General features: G+C 41.9%; 1 protein-coding gene across 5 annotated transcripts in view; it reads right to left on the bottom strand.

Annotated features, from left to right (window-relative positions):
- Window positions 1-22431, bottom strand: part of wdr11 (WD repeat domain 11) — a 126426-nt gene that overhangs the window by 14353 nt on the left and 89642 nt on the right. For all 5 annotated transcript variants that reach the window (XM_083774578.1, XM_083774579.1, XM_083774580.1 and 2 more), the window contains 8 exons: window positions 22294-22402; window positions 21631-21752; window positions 19551-19698; window positions 14670-14776; window positions 13264-13378; window positions 4988-5159; window positions 3311-3419; window positions 771-833 (listed from right to left, as the gene is read on the bottom strand). In XM_083774578.1, the coding sequence (XP_083630704.1) occupies window positions 771-833; window positions 3311-3419; window positions 4988-5159; window positions 13264-13378; window positions 14670-14776; window positions 19551-19698; window positions 21631-21752; window positions 22294-22402 (945 nt within the window). The remainder of the gene's footprint in view (window positions 1-770; window positions 834-3310; window positions 3420-4987; window positions 5160-13263; window positions 13379-14669; window positions 14777-19550; window positions 19699-21630; window positions 21753-22293; window positions 22403-22431) is intronic.

Below are 22431 nucleotides of genomic sequence, written 5' to 3'. Positions count from 1 at the left end.
TTGCAAGGGACTAGTGGACAAGAGATCCAGTATAAGAAAAAGACATGTCATTTTACATTTTGTTGCATGTTGAAAATAGCCGATCTACAAGCTCACAGCGCGTCACAGACCAAGTGTAAAATCATCCATTACGACAGCATCAAGGCCCGCCAAAATACATTTTAGTCGACTAAATCAACCATAGATTTAGTCGACTAAAATGTTATGATATCTAGTTGACTAAAACTAGACTAACAGTAAAACATTTCAGGTGACTATTATGACTAAAACTAAACAAAGTTTCATTCCAAAGACTATGACTAAAACTAAAATAGAAAAACACTGGATTGCTGTTGGTGAGGGAGGGAGCCTGGCTGAAGACACCCATCTGGAAGTCCTGAGTTGTGAATGCAAAAGGACACAGCTCACTTCTACGGCCGTGCACGCCCACACCACAGGCACATGGCCCAGTGAAGGCATACATGTGCTTCAGTAAATTAAACCAAGCATAGTTGCACAGGCCGTGCCTGTGTGAATTCACTAAAGCAAACAAGCATGCATGTATAAACCCACACAAGCATACAGTACTGCAATAAAAATAGAAACCCACATAAACTCAATGCACGCACGCACGCACGCACGCACGCACGCACGCACGCACCCCAACTCATGCTGTCACATTCTGGCCAGCTCCGAAACAAACAAGGCACTATCAGACTAGTTCTCCCAGCGTGTGCCAAGAGAAGGCCTTGTGCTGCTGCTTTAGAAGACAGCATAGAGTCATAACTCACTTAGACATAGCGTTGAGCTGCTCCTGGATCAGCCCCTTTATCTCCTCTTTTTCAGTGTAGTCCCTGGAAGAGAGGGAGAGAGAGGGCTCAATCTCAGCATGCTACAAAGACCATCCCATGCTATGATGCTCCCCAACACGTAAACCCTGGACAGAGGTTCGTTCCGTAGGCAGCTCAGAGCAGTGGTGGGAAAAGTACTCACATGATTTACTTAAGTAATAGTATCCATACTGAAATATTGAAATACTTCGTTACAAATAAATGCACTGAATTAAAAATGTACTTGAGTAAAAGTACAAAGGTATTAAAAAAAAGAAAAGGTATTGGTATCAAAAAACTTAAAGTACTAAACGTAGAAAGTACATATTATGCAGATGTCCCATTACACAAGTTTTCAAATGTATAATATATATATATATATAGCAGATCTACAAGCTCACAGTGCCTCGTGATGCGAGGCATTGTGAGCTTGTAGATTGGCTATTGTATTTACATGTAGGGCTGATGTGGTTTTGTAATGATAATCAAAATCTTCAAAGTAACTAAAGTTTTCAAGTGATTGCAGTAGAGTAAAAGTACAATGTTTGCCTCGGAGTACCTCAACATTTTTCTTAAAGCGCAAATAACATGAATTTAAAACTAATTTTAATATTTAATATCATATTGTCTATGTCCCTCAAAGTTATTTCTAATGGTTTGAGCCTCAATCACCACTCTGATAACCAGTCCATTTCTTTCTGGACTTTGAAAGCAGTTTTAGCTGCAGTACCACAATGTCCTGAGGTGGTGGGGGTGATGATATGCAGAGTATTTCAAATTTGAGTCATTATAATACTGATGCTAGATAAAACCAGGCTTGTTTCCATTCCATGCCAGCTTGGAAAATCAACAATGGTGGACATTGTAAACAAAGTGGAAATGCAAATTTGGAACTGAAGACTGAAGAAGAGGAGCAATTATATAAAGTAGGGTGACATTGATGACATCACAATGACAAAATCAGTTGAGCTGTTCCTGAGAGCAACTTGCATTAAAGCACCTACTGTATATGATATGAAAGCCTGATTGTTCAAAATTGGTTATTTGTGGGGATAGAAAACACATATGGGAGCCCCAAAAACACAAAATAAATGGAAAAAGTAGAATTTTATGTTATAGGTCCTTTAACTACAGTACTTAAGGTAATGTACTTGGTTACTTTAAAACACTGGCTCAGAGCCTTTTCTCTGTCCGAAATCAGTCAGACTGAGGAGGTGAGAAATAATAAGATCGCTCTCATCTAATATTTATGTCGAGGTTAGACTGCATCCACAAGAGCACCGGCAATATAACTTAGCAGTGCTTTATCATAAGCAAGATGTTGGGACAGGAGGGTGTGCGCTGGATGGAGGAAAAGCTCAATAATGCCAAAGGTCTGCTAAATGGGGATAACGTCAGGTTGCAGTTAAGAGGCATCTCTCTTGAGAACCTTAAAAGGCCAGACCTCTTCAGTGTAAAGTTTCTGAGGGGCGCGAGCCCCTCCAATGCATGGCTTTTGAAATTACGTCATAATAGCAGCCACGTCGATCTATGTTTAGAGCACCTTTAACAAAAATAATTTGCCAGCCAAGTCTATGGACTTTTTAACGTTTGTTTAGGGCTCGGACATGACAACGTAATGTTGTCATGTGGCCAATATTAAATACATCTTGTGATTTTTGCCGCTCCTATATCCAGCTTTTGGTGTGTGTATCCACAACCAACGTTGTCCTACACAAACATTAAATTCCCATTGACAATGAATGGAGAATTTTACGCCACAGTGTCTGAACAAATTTAGACGGTGTCTATTCTACGTCATGATGATGTACGATAAGAGCGCCCCTCACTTCACACGGGTGTGATTTTATTTTATACAATAACACACTGCATTCATGTCTCGTAACGTGTAGTAGTGGCAGTGAATCTACAATGAATGAAACTCTGCCACAATTTTGTGCAGGCTTCTAAAAGTCAAAATCATGCTTAATTTCAACATTACCAGGCAGCCCTCACGTCACATGAGGGTGATTTTTAGTATTCCCATGATGACCTATGGCTTTATGGAGTGCGTTTTACACTGCTGGTAATTGGCATTTCCTTTATGGCAACATTAACCCGAGTGTTAGGGTGTGTTAGCACGGCACCGTCTCATCACACTCGACAGACCATGACAGCCGTGACATCAATGCCGAATTGTTGAGAGTTAAGACACTTAACCCCTTCTCCTGGTTCACAGGTCCCCACAGGCCTGCGTTTCTTCATGGTAAAATAACAATTATAAACAAAAAACACATTTGTTTGTTCCCGAATTCCGATGTGAGCATGTGTAGAATGTAACGTAGGCTACAGTACACATTGTGCAACTGCTGATAATATCAGACAGACAATCAAATGGTTTGATACCCTCCTCCTGGACAATGAGCATTTTGCTCTTGCGTCATACTGAGAAGGAATCAATAATCAATAATCAATATGGTCAATTGATATGGTCCAACTCCATGATAAGAGGTTACACCTACACTTGAGTGATGTCCATGGTGAAGGATCCTGACCATGGCTGCAGCAGCAGGAAGGCCTTCAGGGTGAGGGCAGCTCTGGGTAGCAGCAGGTAGGGACACCACACTGGGTCTGACAGAGGTTCAGATATACAGCAACAATGAATTAAGAACATTAGCAGCAGGTAGGGACACCACACTGGGTCTGACAGAGGTTCAGATATACAGCAACAATGAATTAAGAACATTAGCAGCAGGTAGAGACACCACACTGGGTCTGACAGAGGTTCAGATATACAGCAACAATGAATTAAGAACATTAGCAGCAGGTAGGGACACCACACTGGGTCTGACAGAGGTCCCCAGATACACAGCAACAATGAATTAAGAACATTAGCAGCAGGTAGAGACACCACACTGGGTCTGACAGAGGTCCCCAGATATACAGCAACAATGAATTAAGAACATTAGCAGCAGGTAGAGACACCACACTGGGTCTGACAGAGGTTCAGATATACAGCAACAATGAATTAAGAACATTAGCAGCAGGTAGGGACACCACACTGGTTCTGACAGAGGTCCCCAGATATACAGCAACAATGAATTAAGAACATTAGCAGCAGGTAGAGACACCACACTGGGTCTGACAGAGGTTCAGATATACAGCAACAATGAATTAAGAACATTAGCAGCAGGTAGAGACACCACACTGGGTCTGACAGAGGTCCCCAGATATACAGCAACAATGAAATAAGAACATTAGCCCTCGTCTCCTTCAGTGGTGATAATGCATGTTGACATAATTAATTTTAATAGTGTCCAGCCTATACAGGCATCTTAATTAGTATTATTGGTAACACCTGTGAAGGATGTAGGGAAGTGGCCCGGAAGCAAGGACGATTATGAAAGGAAGAAGACATGAAGTCACGTGACTGGACGCCATGACACTCATCGGTGGCAATTCTCGCACCGGAAGTTCGATGAAATACATGGCAGTCGATGTGAGCCCGCTGGATAGCTTGTAAACAGACATTATTTATGGACGATTGAGACTTTTGTCATATAATTGGTACAGGAATATAAAAGAAGACATATCACAGGTTGTTTATAAACACTTGCTGTTCGATGTGCACAGTACATAATTTTATTGCGGCAGCTAAACAGCGACAGATATAGTTTTTCTCAGAGGTATCGCAATATTTTGTTGCCAGACAGGAAACGGTGACAGTTTCGCGATACTTGGCACATACAGAAACATACTTTGACATTGTATAAAATGTCTATAAAATGACAGTGTACACATCGGAAAGCAACACAGCAGGCAATGATGTGTTATATGTCTTCTTTTATTTTCCTGAGCCGAGTATTTTATAAAGGTCCCAATCATTCAGAAATAGTGTTTGTTCATATGCTTGTCCACTGGGCTCCATTGACTTCAATATACCGTATTCCACCAGAGTTTTGGCCGCAGTTTGCCACCGAGTGAGATGAACCTGCCGGCTGGAATTGCAGGGTAGAGAGAATGATGCTGGCGACAATTCCTCGTAAGCTTCCTTGCCCGGAAGTAGGAAGAGTAAAGGTGGTTGCGTAAAGGTGGTCCGCATTTTACGGAAAACCGACGGGAAAAAAAATCAGAAAACGTGTCCGTGTGTAGGGACCTTTACTGTATTTATTCTGTGTGCATAGAGCCTACTGTGTTACCGGTGAGGTCCTGCTCGTCCATGCGGTAGCTGGCAGACTTCATGGCCATCTCCAGCACTCGAATGCAACCGTCGTCCGAGGCCAGCACCACCTTGTCCGACGTGCACCAGTCGATGTCCAGGATGCGGTAGTTGACGTTCCGACCGATCCTTATGCTGCTCACCATCTGCACCTGCAGGAGATCCAGGGAGGGACTATAGTGTTGACTTTGACAGCATTTCGTCATCATTTTAGTCGACAATTCTTTACATTTTTCTTTATTTAACCAGTAAAATCACATTGAGACTGAGTCTCTTTTACAAGTGGGAACTGGCCATGAGGCAGAAATAAAAATTACACTTTGTCGTATAATTTCTGTGAACTTACTTGCTAAATTGATATGCCACTAAGTCAGGATAGGCTATTTTTAACTAGAGAGTGGAGTGTCTCTCTCTCTCTCCCAAAAACGAAGAGACAGGGGGCATTTACATTTCACACGTGGGAACAAAGGGTCATTGTTCTAACTCCTTTGAAGCCCTCTTCAGAAATTACCACAGGACCATTTGGTCACCATTTGGTACTGGTAAAACTCCACAGTTAAAACTCAATGATTTTATAACAATCTGAGACTCTAACTATTTGTAGTGAGTTTAAAGTCTCCTTTAAAAGGTATGATAAAAACATAGGGTTTCGCCATGTTGGTGCTTAGTCTTAATCACTGTTTCACACTGTTCTTAATTCATTTCCTTTAGTGTTCAGTTTTACTCTATAGTTCCGTAACATTTCCTAACTAAGTGTTTCCATTTTCTATATACTTTTAAGGTATGAGTAACCATCTATATAAATTGTTTACAGTTACGTTTAAGTCTTGTTAAGTTTTAGACTATGTATTCCTTATATCCGTCTATATTCTAAAAGTAAGAGCTCACATAACCAGGTCCCGCCTCTCTCTAAACCGGAAAGAGCTAGATCTGAGATCTCATTGGATCTCACTGGTGAAAAATCAGGAAACGCCTACTGTATGTCCGGTGGAGAGGAGGGATCTAGTTATGAGATATAAGGACAGGGTTGCCAAGAAGAGAGGGTTCTCGGATCCGGCTCACTCATTTTCGGCTCGAGTGTACCGTGTGTTGTTATTCCAGTGGACCACAAAGAATTGTCTTTGTCTTTTGTCTTGATGGTTTGGACCGCTTTTGAATACAGAAATAAAGTTGCCGCTTTCAACCTTCGTCACATCGATATCCTTGTTTCTACTTTCGACCACCGCCGCACACGCCTGGAAAGATACCGCAACTTCAATACCACATTGTCAATGTTACATTTTGAACCAGCAAATACATCCATAATACACCTTAAAGTACCTATGCATAAATACAACAAGTCACCTGTCCTACTTTTTAGTAGCAGGGCAAAATACACCATATACACAATCTCCACGATCTGAGCCGATATAATAAATATATAGGCATGAACATAGGCTAGTACATATCCAAACATGTGCAAGTGTTGGATTGTACATCAAAGATGATCCTTTTGAAACTTCTCAAGGGAACTTTCAAAGCCAATTTTAGTCTGGACTGTAGATCATTCCACGACCAAGGGCCAAAGAAGCCCAGACATTTTTTACCCCCCTCGGATTTGAATGCTGGTACTACACACCGCAGCCAAGCATTTGACCTGAGGTTTAGGCCGTTTTGGACCAGGTCGAATTTGGATGAAATGTAAGACGGCAGGTCACCCAGAATGGCTTTATAAATGAAAATATGCCAATGCTGAAGCCTGCGAGCTGCCAAAGAGAACCAACCGACTGCAGCATACAACGTGCAGTGATGTGTTCTGAAAGGTGCATTTGTTATGAATCTCAATGCATCATGGTACAAAGGGATCCAATTTGGTCAAGGTTGAGGAGCAGTTGGTAGTGCTGTCGCCTCACAGCTAGAAGGTCCTGGGTTCGATTCCCGCTGGGGACGCTGTGGGCACTGGCGGCGTGTTCCCTCCTCCGCGTCATCAGTGCCCATACCCGAGGCGGGGGTTGGCGATAGGGCCTTTCTGTGTGGAGTTTGCATGTTCTCCCCGTGTCCCCTAGGGTAGATACCCTCACAAAAACATGCCGTAATCCTGGTCTCTAAAACTACCTCCCCCTGGCCAGCCGGGGCGCCTGATGGAGGGGAAAGGAACTGGTCGGAATAACGTGTCCCTTCCACGCGCTACGTCCGGCCGGGGAAATTCCCCTCTGTCAGGTGAAAAGAAGCAGCTTGGACTCCTCATGCATAGAAGGAGGCATGAGGTCAGTCCGCTGCCCCCCCAGGTTGGCAGAGGAAGTGTAGCGCCCAGGATTACATTAGATAATTGGCACTGGGTGAAAAGAAAAATGGGTTACAAAATCGTGGGATAAAAAAAGAAAAAAAAAAAAAAGTTGAGGAGCAGGCAAACCTATAAATGGTATCACCATAATCCAATTGGGACAGAAAGAGACCAATGACCAGTTTTTTACGAGCTGAACAAGCAAAACAAGCCTTCAATCTGTAGAAGAAACCCAGAGTGAATTTAAGCTTTTTGACAAAATCAACACTACGGAGAGGACCCGGAGGGGTTGTGAGGCGTGAAGAAACCACTAAATTGTATCTTTGTGTGACACTGTTGTGACCCCAATCAACCCTGCTACCCTTTATAAAATTCAGAGAAAATGACAATGATTTGATTGAAATAACAAGTGGCTGGTGCGGGTTGATTGAATGGATCGTTAGTGCCGGACAGGACAGCTTGTCTGACACACACTGCCGAAAGTCTGGGGCTTACGGTGGCAAAAAGACCCGCAGTGGAGCAAACCCTGTATCGAAAGATATGTAAACAGCAAATATTGTATCGTACCATTTGACTTTGTATCGTACTGTTTTGCGATGGAAATAATCGGTATTGAATCGTTGTAAATAATCAATTTAATCAATACTAAGTACTTAGCAATTTGAAGAAGAAAAAATAAAAAGATGGGTTTAATTACTTTTCCATTCCATATAGCTACACTTGGTCTATTGATAAATGTGTGTATTACAATTTACAATTTAGGCATTTAGCAGACGCTCTTAATCCAGAGCGACTTACATTTAAGCAAGAACAAAAGCATGGGAATACATCACATAAAAGCATTTATCATGAAACATGCGTAAGCTAAGAAGGTAACAGTGGAATATCTATATAATGAAACTATACATACACTATACATATAAGCTATACATATTCACTACTATGCTATACATATGTACTATGGCGTGCTATGACTACATACAATACAATTATAGTGCTGTCTACATAACATGCTATAAGTCTGTGTCAAATGCTATCTAAGCCAACAGAAATGCTATCTAAAGGGGTTAGGGTAAGTGCTATGGGCCATGATGGAGTCTGAAAAGGTGGGTTTTCAGGCTACGGCGGAAGATTGGGAGTGAAGATTCTCTGCGTTCATGTCAAGGCATGGGTTTGTCCATATGTGTGTTCAAATACAATGTCCATCTATTTGCCAAAGAATCACTGTTTACTCATACTCATACTTATATCCATACTAATAAATCTTTCCCTTAACAGGTCTACTGCATAACCCACGTTCAACGCTATTTAATCCAATATTATACGCTGTTCACTATTAAATGTATTGTTACAACCCTACTGTCTAAACAGCACTGGTTCCCAAGCAGTGGGTCCCATGTGCAGGTCACAGACACATTTTTAATGCGTCCCTTTACTTTTGGCATTTTCAAAAAACATTCCCCCCCAAAAAAGCTAAACTTTTCATTAATTAAACCAAAATTCAATGATTCCCCCCCCCCCCCCTTTTCACATTCTTTAGCCCATTCTTTATTGGGCATTCGAGCCACGGACCACCATGTGATTAGATTTAGCCTCTCAGACCCAAAACTAAAGGATATTTTGTGGTTGTTGGATAAGATTTTGTCCATAATTCCATGCTGTATTGATGTTGTACCATTAGGAGAGATAACAGGCAAACGTTTATCAAAATAGCTATTCTTCTACATTCTCTAATTGTGTAGACTTCTTGTAAATGAGCTGACGCAGATGTTTAACAAATAACTCTTGAGAGCATAACATTAAACCAAATGGACTCGTACAGGTACATTTGGTTTCATTTTACACTCAAGAGTTAAAGAGTTAAAGGGCCCATGTGGTTACGAACTCTCCATCATTTAATGTAGCTGGGGACCACCTGGAACCCCCTCAAGGACCACTGGTGGTCCCCGGACCACTGGTTGAAAGCCACTGCTCTATGGGACAGAAGGAATGATTTAGCACAATAAAACTTGAGATGATGAATCAAAACAAACTTCCAATCCCAACGGTGTGAACTGCTCGATATAAAAGATCCATGATCCGTTTCATCACATCTCTTATCAACAATTGTGCGAGAAAATAGGCTTACAACTCGCTGTTGGTTATCATGTCATGCACACTAAGCTGACAGAACCAGAGGCTAAAAACTGGCTTAATAAGCCAATATTTGCTTTAACCAGTGGTGGTAAAGGGATAGAAGCTGTGTTCGGTGGTGGAAAGTAATTCAGTACTTTTACTTAAGTACCACTTTGAGGTATTTGTACTTTACTTGAAGATTTCCAATTTCAAATACTTTTACTACTACTCCACTACAGGCAAATATTGTACTTTTACTTAATTATTTTACTTTTGTTACTTTGTAGATTTTGATTACCGGTATTATTACAAAACATACACTAATGACTTCAGCCCTATATTCATATCGGCCATTTGAAAATAGCCGACCTGCAACTATATAAACGTGTTGTTTTATTGTCCTCCGAAAAAGACATCTTAAAATACCATTACAGAGACCTGAAAAACAACATTTGTTTGTCTAAAAAAAGGTTAAGCCCAAGACATATACAGTAAGCAAACTTAAACATTGATTTTGACGTCATGGGGACTTTAAGTCAGTCAATATGGCATTTTCAAAGCCCCTTTCTCTGGCTTATTTAGGGGCTGTATGGGAGCCATTACAATGCAGCCGTCAGCGAAGCACTGGTGCATTTCAGATATCTCTCCATTTGATTCTCCTTCTCTCCCTTTCTCATCTATGGCTGTCGCTCTCTACTTTCCCCCTCGGCAGCTTTCTCCACATCTGTTGTCTGCTTTTACCACAGGGGACTGGAGATCTCATTTTGGATCCCCATAGAAATTCATTTCTCCCTTCATACTCCATAGGGGACTCCCCCAACAGACCCACCCAGCCCTCATTTCTTTATGTTCCCCACCTCCGTGATTTGCAGTCATGCACCAGAGCATCCATCTTTGTCCAGACTCATATGTGCCTCCATATATTTTAAGTGTTCTCTAAGCGCCTACACGCTCGCCTCTTAACTAGATTTGCTGTTTAACATGCATGGGGAACAGCGGGAGGCTGGTCTATATTATATAATATCTATATTAGATATTAGATTGAGTGATGAGTTGGAAAGCCTGGAATACAAGGTAGACATAAAGGTATAATGAAGGCTGCACTGAGAAAGTAGCCATCCCAGAGAGAAAAAAAGACCATTGTGGAAAACAGATTTACATTGAGTGTATATATAGTCCATCTATTTAACCTTTATGCTGCGTTCACACGGGCAGATTCAGTCTACCATTTATTTTCAATGGAAGCCAGCGACGTCAAGATGCAACGATACATCAGACGTTTGTAGCTGCTGCAAAAGCTACAACAGCTACAAAGCAAGTTGATCTGGCTTCAACTTCAGCTACAAAGATACAAAGACACAAATACGCTGTGTAGCTTTGTAGCTTTGTATCTTTCGCATCTGCCTGTGTGAATGCAACATTAGAGAGAGCTTTTGTGACATACTGACATTGTTGTTTAGGGACAATTACAGTCCCATGGAGACACATACAACAAATACAAATACATACCTGAAAAGAAAGTTTTCAGAAACTTTCCAGACCATTTTGTTTCATCGGAGTTATGAGGTGCTGTTCTGCTAGAATTGATCAATATTATGCAGGGGGTGGGGGTGTCAGTCAATGACACAGGCTATCCAGTAATTACAGATTCTTTTTATATTTTAATCCGGTTGATTTAAGAGTCTGTTCATTAATTTATGAGGAATTCAGAGCACTTAGTCAATGAACAAAAGAATAAAGTGACCCTCACCAGCACCTAACAATGAAAAACGGTATAATAGATCAGCCCTTTCTGGATCAGGGACAACTTGAAAATTCTTCAAAACGTAATATATAGCAGCCTCTATCGGCAGCTGTGTTAAGTGGTCAGATGGGTGGGCCACGTGCATTTTCAGAGCACGTTATGATTAATCAATATAGAGTACCGGTATATTGTGTTCCGACTTCCGACTTGGATATACTTTAAGTTCCTATCGCAATGAAACCTTACTTTTCAAGGCTATAAAGAAGATGTTCGGTTATCATTAAAATCTTAAGTGATTTAGCAATTATTTTGGGGTGCAAATGCAATATCCTCACAGCCCACCACCAGTGTGCCCCTGGCCTACTCATTTCAAGTTTTCAAATGTATACAAATCATTTGAAAATAGCAGATCTACAAGCTCACAATATGTCGCATCGTGACACATTGTGAGCTTGTTTTCAAATGGCCTAAATGTACAGTATATACTGCATGGCTGAACTGGTTCATGTATGTTTTGTAATAATAATCAAAATCTACAAAGTAACTAGTGACTAAAGTTTTCAAATGAATGTAGTGGAGTAAAAGTACAAAATGCTCAAGAGATGTAGCGGAGTAGAAGTAAAAGTATTGGAAATTGGAAATACTCAAGTAAAACACAAATACAATTTGTTTTACTTAAGTACAGTACTACATAACCACTGAAAAGGATAACTTGAGCCATCGATCCACATGGTTTGTGGCCATTGCTGTGAGACAGCAGCAACTCAGCCAACACCCATTTTATTCATGTGATGATTCAAGTTTCTTTATTAGGAAAAAAGACACCATGAGATGTACCATTTCGTTTTCGAGGGGCTCCCAACACAGATACATGTCACAATCATTTCATTTTGATCCCTTTTCAACAGATATTTACTTCAACAGAGAGAGACGGCAGCACACATGCTTTTCATTTTGCCTAAAAGTTTAGTCATTTCTTCTGTTATTTTTTTTGTAGATGGTAGTCAGTCTTGAACATGTACTGTATGAATAGGACTCCGGTTCTATTTTGCGGATTTTATGATCTGAACTGAGGCCATAATTAAGAGGGACGGCCGGAGGGATTCGAATTGCGCCGTTGGAGATGTAATTCTCTGAAAGAAATCAATCCCGAATAACATTGCTGTCATTGAGGGCTCTAGCTCTGAATATGTTTTTTGAGTGGTGCAACCACTCCTACAACCAGGAATGTCCGTATCATGTGTGTATCCGTCAAGAGCACGAGTGGTGTGCGCATGCGTGAAATTGGAATGACAGAAGTATGTGACATGGCTGCCACCTGCTGGACGCAAATCCAACTGCTGACTGTCTAGGTTCATTGATATCCATAATAAAGCAGAGAGAGAGAGAGAGAGAGAGAGAGAGAGAGGAAGGGGGGAGAGAGGGGAGTTGCACCACTCGGTTCACACAGGTGTGATTAAAAAAAAAAAATCTATACAACTAATTATGAAAGGTGCAACATTAGCTTTACATTTCTTAAAACTTTAAGTTATCTAGCTAACTGGTCTAGCAGTTAGCAAGAATAGATAACTCCCCATCATCCAGCCCAGGCTCCCCCAACATGGTACATCCAGGGAAAAGCACAAACGATATTGTGAGAGAAAAACTGTATACACAGTTTGCACTGGTACCCCTAGGCAGTGTCCAATGAGTTCAAACTGTCCCACAGGGCAACACACACAGGCTGTGCAGCGTAGCAGCACGGTATCGATGCCAGTGAAGTGCCGCCCAGAAGCACCAACAGGACGCGGCGCGCTGCCGCGCGGCTGCCACATTTGTGGTAACAAATCCGCTCCGTTTGCAGCCTGTGTGTGTTGCCCTTTTAGTACTGCGGGACTGAGGCTTGTATGGTTCTCTACAAATGTATGAAAAGAGAATAATGGACTGAGCTCCAAACTCAATAATTTATTTTCTCACCACAGGGGACATGACGTTTCAAGCCTCATGTCCACTGTGGCGAGAAAATAAATTATTGAGTTTGGAGCTAAGTCCAGTGTGAGGACCTTATTCTCTTTTCTATTATTTACCTCAGCCCAGCGTCTGGCGTTTTAGTTAGTGGATTATCTTTTTTTGTGTTTTCTCTACAAATGTGTACCTCCTTGGTGTCCCAGACTTCTGCCCCATCTGTGTACATGACCAGCAGCTTCTGGTTGCCCTTTCCTGGGGCAAAGCGGATCTTCTTTACCCAGCCACGGTGAGTAGGGATACCCCTGGAATAATATGTCAAGTTAGTCAAAGCTATTTGTATACCACAATTCATACAGAGGGAAACTCAATGTGTTAAAAAGAAAAAAAGATAAATGCACTAGTTAACCTATGATTCATTGACTGATTGTACTCTGGTCTTTATTGTTTTTATTGAATTCATTTGTTTGCCTACTTTTGTATTTGTATCATCTCCTAAGCTTCTTTTCAAAATTGAAGGATTTCATAAATATTGAAAAAATAATCTATCAGCCCTTCAATCAGAGTGAAACAAACAAAGAAACTGACATGATTAAAACAGACATAGTACACTATAGAAAAGGCTGATTACGTGAGCGGAGTACATGGGAGCTTAACTTTAGTGTATCCTACACTAAGACCGGCCAATGGGAGGGCAGGTTGACCTCTGACGTCACTCTGACTGAGCCATAACCATATAAGGAGTTCACAATGCAGCTACACCCAAATAACGTGTTGTCTAACCTAAATGTGTCGTCACGGCATCAGCCTCAAACAAATCAGTCAGCTCCAAACATACCGTAGGTACGAAAAGGGGGCATGTCCATATTATATGGACAAACACTGACGACATCAGCGATCTCCATATATGGGCATAAAAGGGAGAAGTACTGACAGTTGTCGAGAGCCACAGATCCGGCTATGCCCATAGCGGTCATGTGCATGTATTTCAAACTCAGAGAGCACAGCGGAAAGGACGCAAGGAAGTACGGTGCCCGCCATTGAGTAGGTATTATGGGAATAAAAGGTACACAGACAGACTGAAACAGACATATTATAGCTCCATATATGGGCACAACAGGGACACGGACAGATGGTGTTTTGAATTTGAACACGCTTGTTGTGCCCTATGCTTTTCTGCACATAGAGAGGCGGGACAAACTAGCGCTGGAAACCGACGCAGACTTCCTACTGGTTCACCAACCTATGAGCCCGCCTCCCCTCCCCTCCCCCAGCTCCCCTCCCCTCTTCAGTAGAACGCAGTGGAGAACACTGGCGGCACCAAATTTGGAGCGACGCCCCTCTGCACTGTTATTGGTTAGCGAAATACAAGGTTTTATTGATGATATTGCATTTTGTTGTTATTCATGTCATGTCTATGAATTGATTGCATAGCTTTTTGTGATGCTATCCCTTTTGAACTGAATGTTTGACTGTACTCTGTTGCTGTTTTTACATTCATGTTCAATAAGCTATTCAATCAATCAATGGCACACTTAATCACTCACTGCAGAGACCTCGATTTTATCCTAAATAAATAGAGGCATGAGCAGTTACCTGGACAAACGGGCCTTGAGGTCCCAGAAGTTGAGGTTGCCATCCACATCTCCAAGAACCAGTGTATCACCTTTCCAGGCGATGCATGCAATGCTGCCCATGCTGCCCTGCAATACAGGAAGAGATTACAGTCAGACACGATGAAGGGGCATAGAGTACATACAGTATGTGATCAAAGCAGGGGAAGCTCACTAGCAGTACACACTCTCACATACCCATTCAGTCACATAATGTTCACATAATGTAGACTTTGAATAAGCCCAGTGTTGATTCCGTCGACTAACACTATGACAAAAAATATTCGTCGACTACCTTTTTTCACTGATGAAAACTACCGGTAAGCTATGATGACTAAAACTAAATATAAATATATTGACAATTTTGTCAACAAATAAAAACTAGACTAAAATGTTAGGAAAGGACTAGTGGACACGAGATCCAGATAAGTTATTTTACACTTTGCTGAAACTAGCAGATCTACAAGCTCACAATGTGTTGCAGCAGTCAATATGGGCATACTGTATAGTGGATATATACTTTATGTATATCTATCAACATATCACCCCCATATTCTGGGCAAACAATGCAGAATCTCAGCCCATAAAACAGCTATTCCCGATTACATGAACAACAAATCACCCCCATAAGATGTGATGTTTGTTTGTGTCTGGACGTGAACGGGAAACAGGAATAAATAGAAGGCAAAAGTCAAAATGATGCAGAAGTGAAAGACAAAGTGCCGGCGAGACAAGATACGATCAGATCACCTTCAGCTGCACTACTGCTGCTGAATGATACGATGGAACTTTAAGGGAGCAATTTCATCAGCTTCCTGACAGAGATATGAAGCTCCTACATCATCCCACTACAAAACCTATTGGGATATGCAAATCCTCTCAGCGTAGAAAACTTCGTCCGTTTCACAGATAGCGCTTTAAATCCCCCAGGAAAACCTTCCCTGTCAGTCCGAGGGCATGCAAGAGGCGCAGCTGGTGGAACAGACTTTTAATCAATCGAAGAGAATGCTCAGAAAAAGGACAACTTTATATAATTAATTGCCTGCACACTGCATTGATTCAGTCGGAATGACTACTTGGATGTTCATGGATGCGTGCATGTGCGCACGTGCGTACGTGTGTGTGTATGTCCTTGATTGTATGGTAAGGGGTTGTGACTTGTGAGTGAAATTGTGTTGTGTTGGGAGTTAACAGCGTACCACCGGTGATGCAACAAGGACACAGAGAGTCAGTACACGTTCAATTAAAGGCCTTGTTGTGTCTAATTATAGCCATTAACAATAGGTTGGCAGAGAGATAGACTAGTGATGACAAAATAAGCATCTGCCTCTAATAAATGTAGTCACACACCAGGTGTTTGACCATCATGCCATGTGATCATGGTATTAACAATTATCGAGGTTCAGTCAGATAACTCAGGGGTTCTCAACCCGTGGGTCGCGACACCCCAGTGGGTCGCCACATTATTTTGGGGGGGTCCCAAAATAATTTGGGGTTTTGCAACTGAATGGCTGTAAAAATGGAAATTGAGTGTTTACATAGTTCACATGCATAAACTTTCCTTAATGATTATATCTGGTTTCAGTATTTATTTATGATGTATTTTCGCTATAATTAAGGTTATTGTAGTGGTCAATTTGTATTGGGGGTGGGAAGGGGGGCCGGGCAGGGGTCGTGAGACATTGCCAAAGCATTTACGGGGGTCCCCAGCCAAAAACATTGAGAACCCCTGAGATAACTCGCAAATAGATTGAACAAATATTTATTATAGAATGAAAAGTGTTCATAATATTTTATCTTGGTGCAACAAGGGAAATAGATATACAACAATTTGACCCAATCCAACCTATTGATGCTGAGTGCCAGGCAGGGAGGCATTGGGTCTCATTTTTACAGTCTTTGGTATGACCCGGCCGGGGATCGAACCCCCGACCTCCCAGTTTCAGGGCGGACACTCTAACCACAAGGCTACTGTCATCTGGTCATCCTAGTTAATATCCTAGTTTTACTACATTGTTCTCCCGGCAATGATCTTGCACGTAAGTAGGACACCTACTGATTGACAATGTCAATAAAGTTATTTGAAGCAGATGGTGCATTGGAACTCAACCCGGAAACGTATAAGTTAACATTTGGAAGCGTATGTTTCGCCATTATCGCACAGTCAGCGATCTGTAGGCATTTCATAACAGAATTTTTTGGGACATATGTGGCTCAAGAGGTAGAATAGAACTGTTACATTCCAGGTTCAATCCGTTCCTGGTTTAGTGTCAAAGCGTCCTTGAGCAAGACACTGAACCCATAACTCCTTTCGATGAGGGTGGTTCCCTTGCATGGTTGCCTCCGCCATCAGTGTGTGAATGGGTGAATGTGCACATTGTAAATTGCTTTGGACAAAAGAGTTGCAGTCCACTTAACAAATGCAGGCCATTTTAATGGTTAATGCTGAGAATGCAAATTTATTTTATAATTTAGTTAATGTCCCACTGTCACCACCACGTTCGGCAAAGAAACAGTTCTACAGACCCGTCTGAAGTGAGTGGTGCTGTACTGTACTTATGCTGTAATGTACTGTACTTGTGCTGTACTGTACTGTACTGTACTGTACTGTACTGTACTGTACTGTACTGTACTGTACTGTACTGTACTGTACTGTACTGTACTGTACTGTACTGTACTGTACTGTACTGTACAAGCCCTCCTCCCTGGCCTGTGTGTGTCTGTGTGTTAGGCTGTGCAACAGTGACACTTGGTGGTGAACAAACGCTATAACGCTATTTTCGTGCTCGGACACAGCCAGGGACACGGACATACCCAGGGACACAGTCTGTGGTTGCACCACTCAAAAAATGCTAAGTACAGACGGTGCACATAAAAACAACACATATTATAGGTGCAGTAGAGTTACACTTACACAATCATGGCATGTGTTTTCAAGGTACATTAGGCATGTCACTCAGTACTCTATGGGTATGAGTAGCAGTGCCTCCGCCATATATAACGGCTGCCAATTATAGCAGAAACACCACAATACTTTGTGAGATAAGTATAAGATCCCAATGATCAAAACGTGAATTAATAAACCAGTGGAAGCTGAGTTTTCCTTACCAGTGCTGCGGACTCTATTTCTTCCTCCTACACCACAATACTTTTCCAGCCTTTTTTGCCTCATTTTTCAGCATCCCAAGTTGTTGGAACCCTCTAACAAAGACAAATAGTCTGCACCTATAGCGTAAGGATATGAGACCCCACCAATGTGGGAGAGTTTTTCAGAAAGCCTGTGCTTTTTTTTTTACTACATCCACAAAAGTAGACCATGTAGGTCCCCCCAGAAATGGTCTGATCAGACATTCTGCCACGTGCATGCAGCTCACGCACACACCTCACAGGACACCCAGGCCGCAGAGCTCACATTAGCATAGCATTAGTGATGCATAGGCAAGTCACTGTAGCGGCGTAGCCCATAAAGAAGGAAGATAAGCTTTTTTCCCACTGCAATATGTTTGAAGAAATGTTAAGATGTAAGGTACGCCATTATACTTATACATAAAAGGTTTCACTCTCAAGCCAGTTAACTCATCATTACTTGTGCAAGCAGAGCGCGCAAGTAATAGTTTCGCCCGGTCTGTATGCACCGTCCCAGCCAACCCGCCACTTTTGATGAGTATGCAAATAAAACAGCAAATTGTGCCTGATTTGCTGGGACCAGATTACATACATGACCATATGTCTTACGTCATTGCGTATTTGCATACGCATCAAAAGTGGCGGGTTGGCTGGGACAGTTTTTGGCTTATTACGTAACATGCATAAAGTAGGTAGGTAGCAAATAGTAAAACCTAATCAACATTTCAAACGCTCCTTCAAAGAGAAACTGAAATTTGACAGTTTGTAGCGGTCGAAAGTACTTTTGCGCTCTGCTTGCGCACTAGTAGGCCATTTATGGCCTACTAGTGTGCAACAAGCAAGTATGCACTCGACAGAGTGCAGTTCTAGTTTCTTATTATTTCTCATTTCTTATTATTTCTCATTTCTTATTATTTCTCATTTCTCATTATTTCTCATTTCTCATTATTTCTCATTTCTTATTACTTCTCATTTCTCATTTCTTATTATTTCTCATTTCTTATTATTTCTCATTTCTTATTTCTTATTATTTCTCATTTCTGTATTTCTTATTATTTCTCATTTCTTATTATTTCTCAATTCTCATTTCTTATTATTTCTCATTATTTCTCATTTCTCATTTCTTATTATAGAGATTTGTTCGATTTGAGATTTGTTCGATTTGAGATTTTGTTCGATTTGAGATTTGTTTTAATTTGTGAGATTTGTCACACACATTGCCGCAGTGAGATTTGTTCGATTTGTCGATTTGAGATTTGAATTTGGTTCGATTTGAGATTTGTTCGATTTGACTCCAGCCCGTCCACTCCAACGCAAAGATTTATAAAAATGCTTCCATCTCCTATTTATTTTCCGAGGCAAAATCCATAGTGGCTGGCTAGACACAGGTACACTCACTTATTCCCGCTTTTCTGTATTTTTACGGTGGATGGATGGAACGAGGCTTATCTACACCAAATTATCGCATTCTGATTGCCGTTGTGATCAATAAATAAATAAATCACACCCGTGTGAACCGAGTGGTGCAACTCATGGTGCAAACATTTGAAAACTTGAAATGGGACATTCTGCATAATTTCTACTTTTGGTACATTTTGATACCAATACTTATGTACTTTTACCCACGTACATTTTGAATTCAAGACTTTTACTTTTCTAGTATTTCTATATTGCAGTATTGATACTTTTACTGAAGTGAAAAGTATGCGATAAAGAGCTGCAGTGTATATGGACTCACGTCAGGGGGGATCCGCGCTCCATCTTTCACCGTGTTGCCTTCCACGGTGATGTGGTACACCTGTCCATCTGTGTCCGTGAACACAAAGTGTTCCCTGGCAGAGATGTTCTGACTGGTCTCAGTCTTACTCTCCGCATCCTGCAGGAGACTGTGAGGGCAACACACACACACACACACACACACACACACACACACACACACACACACACACACACACACACACACACACACACACACACACACACACACACACACACACACACACACACACACACACACACACACACACACACACACACACACACACACACACACACACACACACACACACACACACACACACAAATGAATGTACTGCATATATTTATAATATTCAATTCAATTCAATGGCTGGGTATAAACTAGGGCATCTCTGTATGAACTTTTGCAATCATCAAAATATGTTTTTAATTGATCAATTAAAAAGCTTCCCATAGTGCCTTTGAAAGAACTGCTAAACTCCGATAAGCCTCAAATTAATAAAAAAAGAAAGAAAAAAAGACTCCCACTGCCAAATCCTGAGTGTTCATTTCATTCGCAGAGTGTACAAATGTACTATCGTTTTGTGCACTCTCCCGAGTTAGATTGTATGATGTTGACTGGTACATTTTTCAGATAACACATTACATACATGGGATATCCAGGCACTCGAGTCAAAAGAGGGAGCAGCTTTTACTAAAGTGCTTGGACCACAAGCCTGGATCTTTGTTTTATCTGATGTCTTATCCTGTCTGAGCCAGGAGCAGCTTTAACTCTGTAAGAACCTGGTTGCCTCGTTTTCTGTCTGGTATATGTTTGTATGATGACCACTTCTGTAAACACTATTAAATACTATTGTCGGGGGCCCGACACTCACCCCCAAATAATGTAGTCACGGAACTTGTAGCGGAGATGTATTTATTGCGACCAAAGGTCGCAGTTAACTATGGAATCGTGCGCAATACTGAAAAGTACAGTACAGCACCACTTACTTCAGACAGATCTGATTTTTTAGGCTAGTTTTTTAAGATTATAAAAATGGCTGGGGCTGCGACGGTGTGAGTGGGTCATCAACAGGTGCTTTGGCTGGGCACACAGCTTGGCAGTGTGGGCACACACTGTGAGGGCAGCTGGGAGCAGGGCACACAGCTTGGCAGTGTGGGCACAGGCCTAGCGGCTCTGTGAGGGCAGCTGGGAGCAGACAGGCGTGGAGGTGATAAACGGAGAGATCACGCTGCTACACTCTATGCGTTGTAATTGTTGACGATAAAACGGTCTTGTAGTTGTTGAATCTGTTGTACTGGTCCGCATGTTTCTACAACATGCCTAATAGAAACTAACGTTTCGGTATTACCCCTATTGCTGGCAAGATCATCAGACTTCCCACACCTTTCCCACAACTTTCTGATAATGAACAATAAGGCCATCACACGGCTAGCACTTTCAATATCACGCGACACTGATCATCCCCTATCGCTTTTTCACCCTCATGCCATCAAGATAGAGAGCCTTGCCATGGAAAAAGTTACATTTTAGTAGCAGTTTTGTCCCCTCAGCCATCGCAGCATAAAACTAAACTGCCCTGCCGATAGGATGGTTCTGTATACTGTACAGTGGGGACCATGTATACATGTTTTTGAATTGTCTTGGTGTAATGTTTTCCATGTGTAGTTTTGTTGTGGGTGTTGTTGGACAGAACTGTGAAGATGTATATCCTTTGGGACAATAAAGATTATTATTACCGATTAATATTACATCGACAGATGCTGGTTTAAATCTTTCTTTTCAAAATGCACTACATATCATACAGTCCGTTTGATCGCCTCGATAGGGCAGACATACAACAAAGATAGCCTTGTTCCATTGGCTACTGTAATCACACAAATCAACGAGTTTCTGGGTTTCACAGGAATCACGTGACGTGTGTAGAATCAAATCAAATGATATGATTTCTGGCCGTATCATGGGGTAGTTATTTAATAATGTACAGTGCCCTCGCACTTGCACTAGGCTTGTCCATGACTTGACTGCTAATGAGGCGCGGTTGGCCCGCAATTCTGACCTGATGACAGACGACTCCACACTGCTCTGCTCATTGTCTGACACAGTCTGCCGGGCGATAGCCTCCCTGGCTGCCATCTGCTTCTTCTTCAGACTCTTCAGATTATGAGATGGGGACCACTCCTGTTTACACACACACACACACACACACACACACACCCCCCCATTACGATACAACTAATATTGAGATAGAGACGGGAGATAAGACCTATTTATATAATAGGTCCATAACAACACTATAAATAAACCCACAAAACTGCGACTCCCATCGCACAGTGGGAATAACGACAGAGGGCTGCAGTCCGTTGCGCCGCAGGCCGCAATCAGTATGGAAATGAGGCAACAATGAGGGAAGCCAGCATGCACTATTACGGTTACATGGGCTGTTATTTGCACTGTGGAGGAATTTACTGCCACACCGTAAAGTTTGTCCAGCATAACTCTTCTTTTTTATGGGCCTTTCTTCAGCCCTAATGAAGCTGGTGTTCCTTGCTGAGCCCAGGAGAAATGTCTCCAGACTAATCTTTCAAATGGCCACTGGTAGGGAGGCAGAGTATACACACGGACACAATCGCCCGAGGCATCGGCATGGGAGTTCTGGACAGATTTGTTTTTATTATTATTATTAATGTATGGTATATAATGGACGCGTGTGCGCCATTACCAGTGCAGTGACGGTGGGGAAGTTCTTGGCCATCTCTCGAAGCAGGGTTCCAGTCCTGACATCCCAGAGCTCCAGGGGCTTGTCTCTGAACACCACTACCAGGTACTGCCTGGGGACGACCAGACACACACACACACA

The sequence above is a fragment of the Protomyctophum parallelum genome (assembly GCF_964188405.1).
Source record: "Protomyctophum parallelum genome assembly, chromosome: 10".
NCBI lineage: Eukaryota > Metazoa > Chordata > Actinopteri > Myctophiformes > Myctophidae > Protomyctophum > Protomyctophum parallelum.
The sequence above is the reverse complement of the archived record's forward strand: the minus strand, read 5'-3'. Positions and strand labels throughout refer to the sequence as shown.